The sequence below is a fragment of the Kogia breviceps genome, chromosome 5 (assembly GCF_026419965.1).
Source record: "Kogia breviceps isolate mKogBre1 chromosome 5, mKogBre1 haplotype 1, whole genome shotgun sequence".
Taxonomy (NCBI): Eukaryota; Metazoa; Chordata; class Mammalia; order Artiodactyla; family Physeteridae; genus Kogia; species Kogia breviceps.
Window position 1 is genome coordinate 52,189,860 of NC_081314.1, and position 13,126 is coordinate 52,202,985.

Here is a 13,126-nt window from a genome sequence, read left to right on the forward strand (position 1 = left end):
TCGATGGCAAATGTTTCCCTTGGTCTAACTGCCGCTGGTGTCTTCTAAGTAAACAAGTAAATAAATAAATATCCATATTTTGCATACCATATTTTGCATAACAATAACTCATGGGTAAATTTCAACAAGTTTTAAAGAAAAAAATTTTTTAAGTAAGACTGAATCAAAACAGATTTTCCTTTTGAACAAAGCCCAGCTCATGTATTTTCATTGCCTGTGGCTATACAGCTTCAGTAAGCTAAAAATACTTCCTTTGTTTCTAAGTTGGAAAAGCAAATAAGACCAAGAATCAGTTGTGTATCCTTTTCTCTCATCTTATTTTTTTTTTTACTAGAAAACATTCAAAATAGCTAAAGCAACGAAGAGGTATCTGTTTTATATCTGTATAACTATACAATGACAGAAACTATCCATGCAGCTTGTATCTTCCTAGTAATATGAAATAAGCTATATTTGCATGATCAGCAAGGACTGTCAACATTTCACTGCTCAGAGCCCTTTACTATTATCACTTTTTTTGGTGGGGAGAGGACTGCATAAGTGTTGAAAACTAACCACAAGTGTAAGAAAAAGCTTTCAAAAAATATGTAAAGGATGACTCTGCTCTTAACAAGGCCACATGGTGCTTACTTTGCAGTCATGCATCATTTATGTTCCTGAAATGTACGTTAAATGGGATTCTGAAATAGAAGGATAGGAACTTTCCGTCTTTCTGCAGGTATTGCTCACGTTGTGTTTGCTGTGTGTCTGGCAAAGTGAAAAACCAGGTTTCTCCTCTTGCACCTCTCCGGGACAAACTGAAAGTTAATCAGTTTAATAAAACTTTTTTTTTTCTTTTTCCAAAAACATACCTGCAGGATGGTGAACAGGAGCGTGGACTTTTCCAACACATCCAACATCTCTAAAGTCACACTAGTGAGTTAACAGAAATAAGAAACTAGCAGGTCTAGGCTCCATTCGACTGGGCCATTAGTTTGAACCACCGGGTCATGGCTTAATTTCCCTTGAAGAAACAGCAGTTTGAGAAATCTCGGCCAAACGCCCCATTTCTTAGGCTACTGACAACGTCAACTGGAAAGCAAATGCCTAGAAACCAGGAAACCATGCCCCTCCGGATGGGCTGGCAGGAGCGGAGGCAGGGATCCTGGTTTGTCTGCCCGGATTGCAGCTGGGCCTTTGACAAGGGCTGGGGTAAAAGACTCAGTGTGTACCCGCCCATCCATCGCCCAGTGCGACCTGGGCTGGCGCTGCCAATTTCAAATGTAACCACCGGAGGAAGCGGGAGGATGCGGATGTGTCATCTCTAACACTCCGGGGTCCGGCGGGGCTTGCCTCTGACGTCCCTGAAGGTCAGAGGTGGTGCCCGCGGTGCCAACAGCTCATCAAAACCACTTTTCCAGCCGGGGCGGGAGGCGCGGGGCAAAGCTGGCCACCGGCCGCGCGCGTCCCGTTAACCGTACCTTGTAACTGGGCGGATAGGGACTCCTGGTGCTGCTGGTACTTGAGTGCCACCGCTTCGGCTTTCCGCAGCTGTGTCTGCAGCTCGTAGTAGAGCATCGCGCCATAGAGAAAGCCGAACACCACGGTCAGCAGCAGCAGCGTCTGGAAGATCCGCTTCTGCTTTCGGGAGCACATCCCGTTTCCCATAGTCCCGTCGGGACCCCGCGCCGCGGCCGTCCTCGCCGCCGCCGTCCCTTCCTCCCCTCGGCCCAAGCGGGCGCCTCAGCAGCGGCCGCCGCAGGAGGTGGCCGGACGCAGCATGAGGAGGAGACGCGAGACACAAAAGCTGGGCCGGAGGGGAAGTGGCGCCCGCTCAGCCTCCGCGCGCCGCGGGGCGTGCAGCCATCGACGCCGCCGGGCCAGCCGCCGCCGCCAAACTTTGGCGAGGCTGGCTCTCCGCGAGTGCCTGGGCCCGGGAGGGGGCCCTCCGCATACTTCTGAGCGGGCTGTCCTCGCGCCGGTCCGCAGAAGCCGCCTGCCTTGTTCCCTCCTCCCCACTTTTTGGCCCGGCTGCCCCTGGCGGCGCTCGGAGTCCCGCCTCTGCCGCTCCCCGCCCCCTCGCGGCGGCTCCCACTGCGCGACTTTGTTGCCACCAAAAGGAGAGGTACGCGCCCAACAAAGGGAGCCGGGCTCCAGGCGGCGCCTCGGCGCGCGGCCCGCGGGGGTGAGTAGCTGGGGGGGAGGGGGGGCTGCCCCGGCCGGGTTTGGGGGACGGCGGGCCGGTGTCACTAACTGGGCTGCGGAGCCTCGGCCGCCGCCGCCTCCGCCTCCCACCTAACTTACGTGTCACCCACGGCCCCGCTATTCTGGCCAACGGGATTCCAGGAGGAAGTCCCACTCGGGCTCCCAGCTCATTGGGCCCGTCAGAGCCGCCACTCCCTCCCTTCGGGGAGGCAGTGCCGGGCTCGATTGGACGCCCGCTTTGTCCGTCCGACCCCGGGGCCGCGCCTTCCCTCGAGCGCGGGGGCCGGCTAGGGGCTCAGTGGGCCGCGCGGTCGCCTGGAGCTGGGGTACGCCCACGTGGAGTGCTGGTGGCGGGGACAGGCTGCGGAGCCAGCGGCGGGGAGGTCGGAGTGCGCGGGAGACGCGTCCTGGCTGACGGCTGGGAGAGATAAGGGTGTGTGTGTGTGTGTGTGTGTGTGTGTGTGTGTGTGTGTGTGTGTGTGTGTGTGTGTGTGTGTGTGTGTGTGTGTGTGTACGGGTGTGTGTGTGTGTGTGTGTACGTGTGTACGGGTGTGTGTGTGTACGGGTGTGTGTGTGTACGGGTGTGTGTGTGTGTTCCTGCCCTTGGAACGCAAGTGGGGAGAGGAGTACAGTGTATAAAGTGGGAGAGAGTGGATAGGAACAGCTGTGTACACTCCACCAAGCACCCTTTCTTTCCCTGTCCAGTGGGCAGATGCGGCAGGCACACGGGATAGCTACATGGTCAGCATAATTTTCTTGTGAACCGAAGATGCCTTGCCTACTGAGTCTTGCCCCATCCAGTGTACTATCACGGATGCGTGTGTCCCCACAAGTGGCAAGACACAAGTCCGGAGACTCGAGCACGCTAGCATGCTAGACTTACGCTCAACTGTACACGTGGGTTGGGGAAATCATCTTGTCTTTGGCAGAGAGGAAAGAAATGATCTCATTTGTTTCCCCTGGCTGCAAACAGAATAATTTTAAAACAAATCTTGCAGGCTGAAATGAGCATGCATTTATTTTGTCACATGTATTTGTTTTATTGTTGGCAAAAATACATCAGTTACGCTGTTACATTTTAAAGGCCAACAAAGGTTCCCTATGTAAAAACAAGTAAAACAAACATAACTACAAACCTCTTCAAATAAAATCCATAGTACATTTGTTCTTTCTGTGTACTTGAGGGAAAAAAATTGAGGTTATGCATAAATTATAATTTTGCTTCTGCTCTTGACCTAAATTCTAAAAAAGTAAATTATTTCTCAAATGCCTCAGTCGTGTCATGGAATTTATCACATACTGCATACTTTTTAAGATACTTCAACCAGAGTTTAGTTATCACTATCAATAATGGCCAATGAGTACTCAAAATGAGGGTAGATCTGTTTAGCCACAAATACAACTTAAAGACAGCCCCTGGTGCAGAAATATTTTAGTGTTAAAAGCTGTAAAAGTAACCAAATTTACAACCTATCTAGCCTGTGACGTTTATACTACCATGAAAACTAAGTGTGCCTGGCATGTGCTTTTCCCTAATAAATGATAACTTACATTATATTTTTAAAATACTTTCATTTACTATCTCATCACAGCCAGGTTAAGTATTTGGCTCACATATTGGTAAATAAAGAAAGCAAAGCTTATCAAAGTACTGTGATAGCTCTAGGACCTTCTAGAAAGCTAGAAGCGCAACAGGATTATAACCCAGGTCAGAATCTTCCTCTCTCGTTCTCTTTCTCCTATAGAAGCCAGGTTCTCATTCTTTTTAAGCAAGTTGTATAAACAAATTATATCTGGTCCATTAGCGTGAGAACCTAATTTAAAGAGAAAAAGGTCTGAAGTTTTAGTTTTTGTTCTGTCATGTAAATATTATGTAACGTTACTTGTTATTGAATTTACCACTGTTTAAATTTCACTCTTTCAATGTGACTCAAGACTGGAAACTGAGACTGGATAATTCCTGTGACCTTGTCAGAATTCCTCGTAACTAAAAATTCCTCACCGTTGTCAGTGAACAATTTGCTAAACAAACTCTTCCTCCAAAAATAACTACCAAAACTGCTCTGGAAGAAATTAAGTTTTATAGCAGCAATCCTTGCCCATGCATGAATAGATAATTATCCTAGCCACAAAAGAAAAAGAGACTGTCTAGAGGATTGGGAAATTATTGCTCATATATTACACAGTATGCAGTATTTGGTTGTTTTTCAAAATCTTTGGAAAATTCCTATGCTTCCAGAATACATGATTACTCATTTTAAACCTCTGATTTCTTCCCAAAGTCTGATTTCAGACTCTGAAGGTATTCTTTGCCTAAAACTGCAGTCTGACTCTACAGAATATAATAAATGTAGGTCATAAAACACAACTCAATATTGAAGTCATAAAATTTGAAAGAGAACAAAAATTACCTGAACTTATCCATTATTTCAAATTCAAGAAGGGTATGTAGAAGTACATAAAATCACTAATGGCAGCATCTTCATAGTATTACTTTTTCAGGTTGGAGTGTGCTGCTAGTTTCTTGAAAATATCAGTGTAGAGCTTTTCAAAGGCCAACACTGGGGAAGCTATTCAAGGTCTATAAATTGAATTTACATAACATTGCCTTTGGGCAGAGCTTGTGATGGATGAGCTATTCATACTGGTCTTGCTAGCTCTGTTGTAAGTTCTATCTTATTTTTGTTTCTAGCACTTAAAAAATAGTATTATATAATTATATTTCTATATGCCATTATTTAACAACATAGTATGTAAAATTTAAAAATTGTAAATCTTGAGGAATTTCACCAGTTTAATGTTTTATTCCTAAGGCAGGAAGAAATTAGAGATTCAAGATCTTACATTTGAGAAGGGCTAAGGCAACATTTGGGAACCTTAGTATTCTCTCCAGTTTTAGTAAATTTGTCATTCTAACAAAATTTGTTCATTTTCCAAATAGGGGAAGGCAAGAAAATTATAGTCAAGAGATACAGCTAATTTATAAAAATAGATGACTTTAAATTAATAATGTTCAGGATCCTAGAGCAAATTTTTCATTTAAATCTTTTTCAAATTGAATTCAATATTTTTTTAATTTGCAAGAGAAATCAACACTTAAGATGATGAATTTTAAATAATATTTTAAAAATATATGACTAGGTGTGGTGATGGATGTTAACTAGACATTGTAGTGCTCATTTCAAATAAATGCATATATAAAATCATTATATTGTACCTCTGAAACTAATATGACGCTGTATGTCAATTATACTCAATTAAAAATAAGTAAATAAAATTTTAAATGGCGTTTCAGTATTAATAAACGAGTTTTAACCTTTTCATGTGAAAATTGCTGAAATCAACTACTTTTTTTCTCTATAGGAAACTTCACTCTTTATCTCTGCCTTTTGGCTATCACCTAATTAGAACACAGGCTTCCTGCATGCCACCTATACCTGCCTGTTTCCAGAGGTAAAGGAAGCTACATTCGAGGTAGTCTGTCCTTTTGAGGATTCTGTGAGAGATGTTTTTATAACTCCTTTTTACAAGATTTTGCTAATGACCTGGTGGTAATTGTTAGCAGATTAACAAGGTAAGCCTTTGGCTAAACGCTTAACAAAGCAATTGAAACCCCACTCAGTGTGTCTTGGTGCCTTGCTTTGGTCTGTCTCTAAGCTGCCACGTGGGTAACTTTGAACTATTTAAGGAGTTAGAGGAGAGTAAAGGGGAAAGTAGATGATTAGATGAAAAGTAAAATGCTTTTCAATAACAGAAACCACACCATCAGCACCACTGGTAAATATTTTGTGAACACACTCTGATAATGGAGGAAATGATTTAGAAGGTTCTACTTGCCACCAGATGTGTAGCTAAAGAAACAGAAATTATCATTTCAAAGTTATTTAACCTTCTAAAGCAGGACCATCCAGCATACCCTAAACTCTTCCAAATTCTAAGATGGCACAAGAAATTATTTTGAATTTGTTGCTTAATGTTTATTATAGCTAACATTAATTTTAGAAAATAGTTTAGTTCCATAAAATGTTAGAATGAATGGAAAGGGACCGTTAAGTGAGACTCAGAAGTGAAGTGAACTTCCCAAATCTTCTGCTGCCTGGTTGAGGCAGCTTTTCACTAGCTCACTGCCTTCAGTACCTCAGACACTTCAGGTAAACAGATGGACCACAGAAAAGATCAATGGCCAATGAAACATACATCTTTAAATGTTCCCCTCTAAACGTATAGTTTGTTGGAGTCCTTTGTATTAAAGAGGTGTTTGGTTTATCCATGACCATTTTATAGAATTGGTATTATAATTTTGTATGTTATATGATAGGTATTTATAGTAATTTCTTAATCGTCATGAGACATGGCTGGTCATATTTATGATGTATCTAATGCTGAGTCCTGGGTCAGATATTCTATATTCAGTTTCAGAGCTGTTCCTAAAGGAAATCATAACCTGCTTCATAAATATTCTTTATGTTCTAGTTTCCAGGAACATTTTGAGTCAAAACAAAGGGACTATCAATGTTTTTACTTAGACATAAAGTAGAGCAAATTTTCAAATAAATAAGAAGAATCGAGTTACCTCAGGATTAAGTTCAGCTCAAATTAAAATTGTGAAATAGAAACATTTGTCTTGTGTTATTATGCTCCTTCCAATTCTATTCTCTAGTTCAACTCCAACTCCTGGCATCCAGCATCCTAATAATTGCCTTTAGTTTCCCAGAATCCTTGCCTTTGACTGTGCCCTTCACTCCTCACCACCCACCCATGTACATATAATACATTGGACTTTCCTTCTTGAAGACGAAGTATACTAATCTAAAATAATACTTCCACAGTCTTGAGAGAAAGTTCAGGATGGCTGTGTAGAAGATCCTGAATTCACCTCCTCCCATGGACACACATATGGAACAAGTCCCTCTGAAAAAGACCTGAAAACTAGCTGAACAGCTTCTCCACAACAAAGGATAAAAGAGCCACATGAGACAGGTGGGAGAGGGAGAGATACATTCTCACCAGAAACCCCACCACCTGCACAGAGAGCCCCAATCTGTAGGGATCTCACAAATACGGAGCTTTTCCCTGAGAAATGAAGCGCTCATGCACCACATCAAGCACCCTAACCCCTGGGACCTGCACTGGAGAGAAGAGCCCCCCAAACGTCTGACTGTGAAAACCAATGGGGCTTACATCCAGGAGACCCAAAGGGCTGTAGGGAACTGAGATTCCGCTCTTAAAGGGCTTGTGTGCAAACTAACGTGTCCAGGGACCCAACGCAAAAGCAGCAGCTTGAAAAGCTTATAGGCCGAATGTGAAGGAGGTTCATTTGCTAATCTTAAAGCATTAGGGTCAGGGGCCTGACCCCCAGCTCTCTCTTTTTGCACTCTCCCTCTACCTTCCTGGCACCACAGGCATGTGCAATCACAGCCCTCTCCAGCTTCCCCACTAAAGCCTGAGGGTGTGCCCCATGCCTGTGCTTTCCCACTCCCTTGCAAAAAACAGTGGGTGCTCCCCAAACCTGTGCTCCCTCACTGCATGGATAAAGCTGGTGGGCATTGTTTATGGTTTCCTTTGCCGTGCAAAAGCTTTTCAGTTTCATTAGGTCCCATTTGTTTATTTTTGTTTTTATTTCCATTTCTCTAGGATGTGGGTCAAAAAGGATCTTGCTGTGATTTATGTCATAGAGTGTTCTGCCTATGTTTTCCTCTAAGAGTTTGATAGTTTCTGGCCTTACATTTAGGTCTTTAATCCCTTTTGAGCTTCTTTTTGTGAATGGTGTTAGGGAGTGTTCTAATCTCATACGTTTACATGTACCAAACAAGACCAAAAGACAACCCTCAGAATGGGAGAAAATATTTGCAAATGAAGCAACTGACAAAGGATTAATCTCCAAAATTTATAAGCAGCTCATGCAGCTCAATATCAAAAAAACAAACAACCCAATCCAAAAATGGGCAGAAGACCTAAATAGACATTTCTCCAAAGAAGATATAACAGATTGCCAACAAACACATGAAAGAGTGCTCAACATCATTAATCATTAGAGAAATGCAAATCAAAACTACAATGAGGGCTTCCCTGGTGGCGCAGTGGTTGAGAGTCCACCTGCCAATGCAGGGGACGGGTTCGTGCCCCGGTCTGGGAGGATCCCACGTGCCATGGAGCGGCTGGGCCTGTGAGCCATGGCCACTGATCCTGCATGTCCGGAGCCTGTGCTCTGCAGCGGCAGAGGCCACAACAATGAGAGGCCCAAGTACCGCCAAAAAAACCCTACAATGAGATATCATCTCACACAGGTCAGAATGGCCATCATCAAAAATCTACAAACAATAAATGCTGGAGAGGATGTGGAGAAAAGGGAACACTCTTGCACTGCTGGTAGGAATGTAAACTGATACAGCCACTATGGAGAACAATATGGAGGTTCCTTAAAAAACTACAAATAGAACTACCATACGACCCAGCAATCCCACTACGGGGCATATACCTTGAGAAAACCATAATTCAAAAAGAGTCATGTACCACAATGTTCATTGCAGCTCTATTTACAATAGCCAGGACATGGAAGCAACCTAAGTGTCCATCATCGGATGAATGGATAAAGAAGATGTGGAACATATATACAATGGAATATTACTCAGCCATAAAAAGAAATGAAATTGAGTTATTTGTAGTGAGGTGGATGGACCTAGAGTCTGTCATACAGAGTGAAGTAAGTCAGAAAGAGAAAAACAAATACCGTATGCTAACACATATATATGGATTCTAAGAAGAAAAAAAAAGTCATGAAGAACCTAGGGGTAAGACTGGAATGGAGATGCAGACCTACTAGAGAATGGACTTGAGGATGTGGGGAGGGGGAAGGGTAGGCTGTGACAAAGTGAGAGAGTGGCATGGACATATATACACTACCAGACGTAGAATAGATAGCTAGTGGGAAGCAGCTGCATATAGCACAGGGAGATCAGCTCTGTGCTTTGTGACCACCTAGAGGGGTGGGATAAGGAGGGTGGGAGGGAGGCAGACGCAAGAGGGAAGAGATATGGGGATATATGTATATGTATAACTGATTCACTTTGTTATAAAGCAGAAACTAACACACCATTTTAAAGCAATTATACTCCAATAAAGATGTTAAAAAAAAAAAAAAGCCGATGGGCATGCCTTGACCCTGCACTCCGCTGCTGCCTCGCTAAAGCTGTAGGCAAACGTGATTCACACAGGAAACGATCCTTGATTGCCTGGCTCTGGTAGCTGGAGCTTGCATTTCTGGGCCCCACAGGACTGAAACAATTGGAGAGACAGTTCTTGGCAGGCTACCAGTCCCAGGGCACTGCACAGACATCAACTGAAACACACCCCAAGCCTGCCTGTGAAAAAGGCCTATTTACTTGTCCCAGAGCGTCAGCTTGTGGGTCAGGCTTCATGTTTGCCACACATCTAGAGGCTACAGAGGTGCTCACAGGAATGAGGCTGGAGGAGCCCTCTTTGCATTCTCCCTTTGCCTCACTACAGCTCACTAGTACATCCCAGAAAGGAGCTTATACACTCATCTAGAGCCCCAATTTTTGCAGCTGTAACCCATGGGACACTTCCAGATCACCTGGTCTGGAGGCCAGCAGGGCTTACGAATGAGGTGCCATTCATAAGACTGTATATGTTGGCATACTTTAAAAAATGCTGCCTGAGTGTCTGGCTTCCAACAGGCTGACTGAGATTTCTCCTTTTCACACATGCTCAACAAATGGGACCTATCAAGAATAAATTAGGCTGCTCAGGCAATCAAAATGTTTGAGAGAAAGCCAACAGCTAGGACAAGGTTGAGCTAGAAAGGTTCATCTCCTATACAAGGCCAATCTTTAAGACTGGGAAAGGTAGTTGTTGCACCTAATACATAAAAAACAACACAGAGTCAAGCAAAATGAGGAAACAGAGGAATATGTTCCAAAAGAAAGAATAAGATAAAACCTCAGGAAAAGGACTGAAATGGAGATAAGTAATCTACCTGATAAAGAGTTCAAAGTACTGGTCATAAAAAAGCTCACCAAACTGGGGGGGAAGAATGGATGAACACAGTGAGAACTTCAACAAAGAGACAGAAAATGTAAGGAAGTACCAAACAGAAGTCACAAAACTGAAGAAAACAACAGCTGAACTGAAAAAAATACACTAGAGGGCTTCAACAGCTGACTAGATGAAGCAAAGAACAGAAGAGCAACCTGGAAGACAGGGCAGTGGAACTCACTTAAACAGAGCAGCACCCTCCCCCAAAAAGAAAGAAGTTTAAAAATTGAAGATAGCCTAATGGACCTATGGGACAACATCAAGTGGAATAACATTTGCAGTATAGGGGTCGGAGAAGGAGAAGAGAGAGAGAAAGGGGGCAGAAAACTTATTTGAAAAAAATAATGGTTGAAAACTTCCTTAACCCGGGGAAGGAAACAGGTATGCTGGTCTAGGAATCACAGAGAGTTCCAAATAAGATGAAACCAAAGAGATCCACACCAAGACACATTATAATTAAGATATCATAAGTTAATGATAAAGATAAAAATACTTATTACATCCAAGGAAACACCCATAAGACTATGAGCAGATTTTTCAGCAGAAACTTTGCAGGCCAGAAGAGAGTAGCATGATATATTCAAAGTGCTGAAATAAAAAACTTCCAAGCAGAATACCTTACCCAGCAAATTTATCATCCAGAATTGAAGGAGAGACAAGAATTTTTCAGACAAGCAAAGCTAAAGGAGTTAATCATCACTAAACTGACCTTACAAGAAATTTTAAAGGGGATTCTTTAAGCTGAAAAGAAAGGGCACTAATTCATAACAAGAAAACATGTGAAAGTAAAATTCTCACTGGTAAAGGTAAATATATAGTAAAGGTAGTAGATTAATCATATAAAGCTAGCATGAAGTTTAAAAGAGAAAAGTTGTAACAATAACTACAATAATTAGTTAAGGGATATACAGTGAAATGTGACACCAAAAACAAAATGTGTTGGAAGAGAGTAAAAATGTGGAGTTTTAGAATATGTTCAAACTTGCTATCAACTTATGAAAGACTGATATATATATATATATCTCAGTATACACACACAAGCACAGGCTGTCATATGTGAGCCTCATACAAAAAAAACCTATACACAAAAAAACAATTGGAAAGGAATCTTAGCATAACACTAAAGAAAGTCATCCAACCACAAAGGAATAGAGCAAAAGAAGAACAAAACAGAGACGAACTTCAAAATAGAAAACAATTAACAAAATGGCAATAAGTACATAGCTATCAATAATTACTTTAAATATAAATGGACCAAATGCTCCAATCAAAGCACAAAGTGTCTGAATGATTAAAAAACAAAAAAAAGATCCGTCTAAATGCTGACTACAAGAGACTCATTTCAGATGTAAGGACACACAGACTCAAAGTGAACAGATGGAAAAAGATGTTTTATGCAAATGGAAACTAAAAGAAAGCTGGGGTAGCTATAATTACATCAGACAAAATAGAGTTTAAAAGAAAGACTGTACTGAAAGTCAAAGATGGGCATTGCATAATGATAAAGGGGTCAGTTGAATAAGAAGATATAACATATGTAAATATGTATGCACATAAAATCAGAGCACCTAAATATATAAAGTAAATATTAACAAACTTAAAGGGCAGAATTCACAGCAATACAATAAGAACAGAGGACTTTAATACCCCCTTATATCGATGGATAGATCATCCAGGCTGAAAATATATAAGGAAACATTTGCCTTAAATGACACATTAGACCAGATGAATTTAATAGATGTATAGAGAACATTTCATCCAAAAGCAGCAAAGTGTATATTCTTCTCAAATGCACATGGAACACTCTTTAGGATAGATTATATTTTAGGCCACAAAACAAGTCTCAATAGATTTAAGAAGATCATTTCAAGCATTTTTTCCAACCATAATAATATGAAAGCAGAAACCAATTACAAGGAGAAAACTGCAAAAAATCACAAATATGTGGAGATTAAACAACATGCTACTGAACAACCAATAGGTCAATGAAGAAATCAAAGGAGAAATTTTAAAAATACCTTAAGACAAATGAAAATGGAAATACAGCATACTAAAATCTATGTAATGCAGCAAAAGCAGTTCTAAGAGGGAAGTTCACAGTGATACAGACCTACCTCAGCTAACAAAAATCTCAAATAAATGAACAACTTTATACCTAAAGGAACTAGAAAAAGAAAAACAAATGAAGCCCAAAGTTAGTAGAAGGAAGGAAATAATAAAGATTAGAGCAAAAATAAATTAAACAGAAACTAAAAAGACAATTTTTAAAAATCAGTAAAACTAAAAGCTGGTTCTTTGAAAAGATAAACAAAATTGACAAACCTTTAGCTAGACTCACTAAGAAAAAATATAGGGCCAAAATAAATAAAATCAGAAGTGAAAGAGGAGAAATTACAAATGATACCAAAATAAACAAAGGATCATAAGAAACTACTACAAGCAACTATATGCCATTAAAATGGACAACCTAAAAGAAATGGATAAATTCCTAGAAACATACAATCTTCTAAGACTGAATCATGAAGAAATAGAAGATCTGAATAGATTGATTACTAGTAAGGAGAATGAAACAGTAATCAAAAACCTTTCAAAAAACAAAGTCCAGGACTAGGCAGTTTCACTGATGAATTCTACCAAACATTCAAAAAAGATTTAATATCTATCCTTCTCAAATTCTTTGAAAAAATTGAATAGGAGGGAATGTTTCCAAACTCATTTTACAAGGCCAGCATTACTCTGATACCTAAAATGGACAAGGACACCACAAAGAAATAAAATTATAGGCCAATATGCCTGATGAACATAGATGCAAACATCTTCAACAAAATACTAGCAAACTGAATTCAACAATACATAAAAAGGATCATACATCATGATCAAGTGGGAC

General features: G+C 41.2%; 2 protein-coding genes across 9 annotated transcripts in view; one reads left to right on the top strand and one right to left on the bottom strand.

Moving 5' to 3' along the window:
• GOLIM4 (golgi integral membrane protein 4) overlaps nt 1-2,335 on the bottom strand; it is a 77,306-nt gene extending 74,971 nt beyond the window's left edge. For 3 of the 8 annotated variants that reach the window (XM_067033955.1, XM_067033956.1, XM_067033953.1), the window contains exon 1: nt 1,461-2,310. In XM_067033955.1, coding sequence (XP_066890056.1) covers nt 1,461-1,647 — 187 coding nt within the window. In that variant the 5' untranslated portion in view covers nt 1,648-2,310. Of the gene's footprint in view, nt 1-851 lie in introns of all 8 variants that reach the window. The other 5 variants (XM_067033952.1, XM_059063650.2, XM_059063649.2 and 2 more) reach the window with 4 other exon arrangements.
• LOC136794202 (uncharacterized) overlaps nt 1-13,126 on the top strand; it is a 134,038-nt gene that overhangs the window by 8,166 nt on the left and 112,746 nt on the right. The window contains exons 2-4 of the mRNA XM_067033496.1: nt 858-915; nt 1,011-1,262; nt 1,568-2,164. Of these exons, the coding sequence (XP_066889597.1) occupies nt 858-915; nt 1,011-1,262; nt 1,568-2,164 (907 nt within the window). The remainder of the gene's footprint in view (nt 1-857; nt 916-1,010; nt 1,263-1,567; nt 2,165-13,126) is intronic.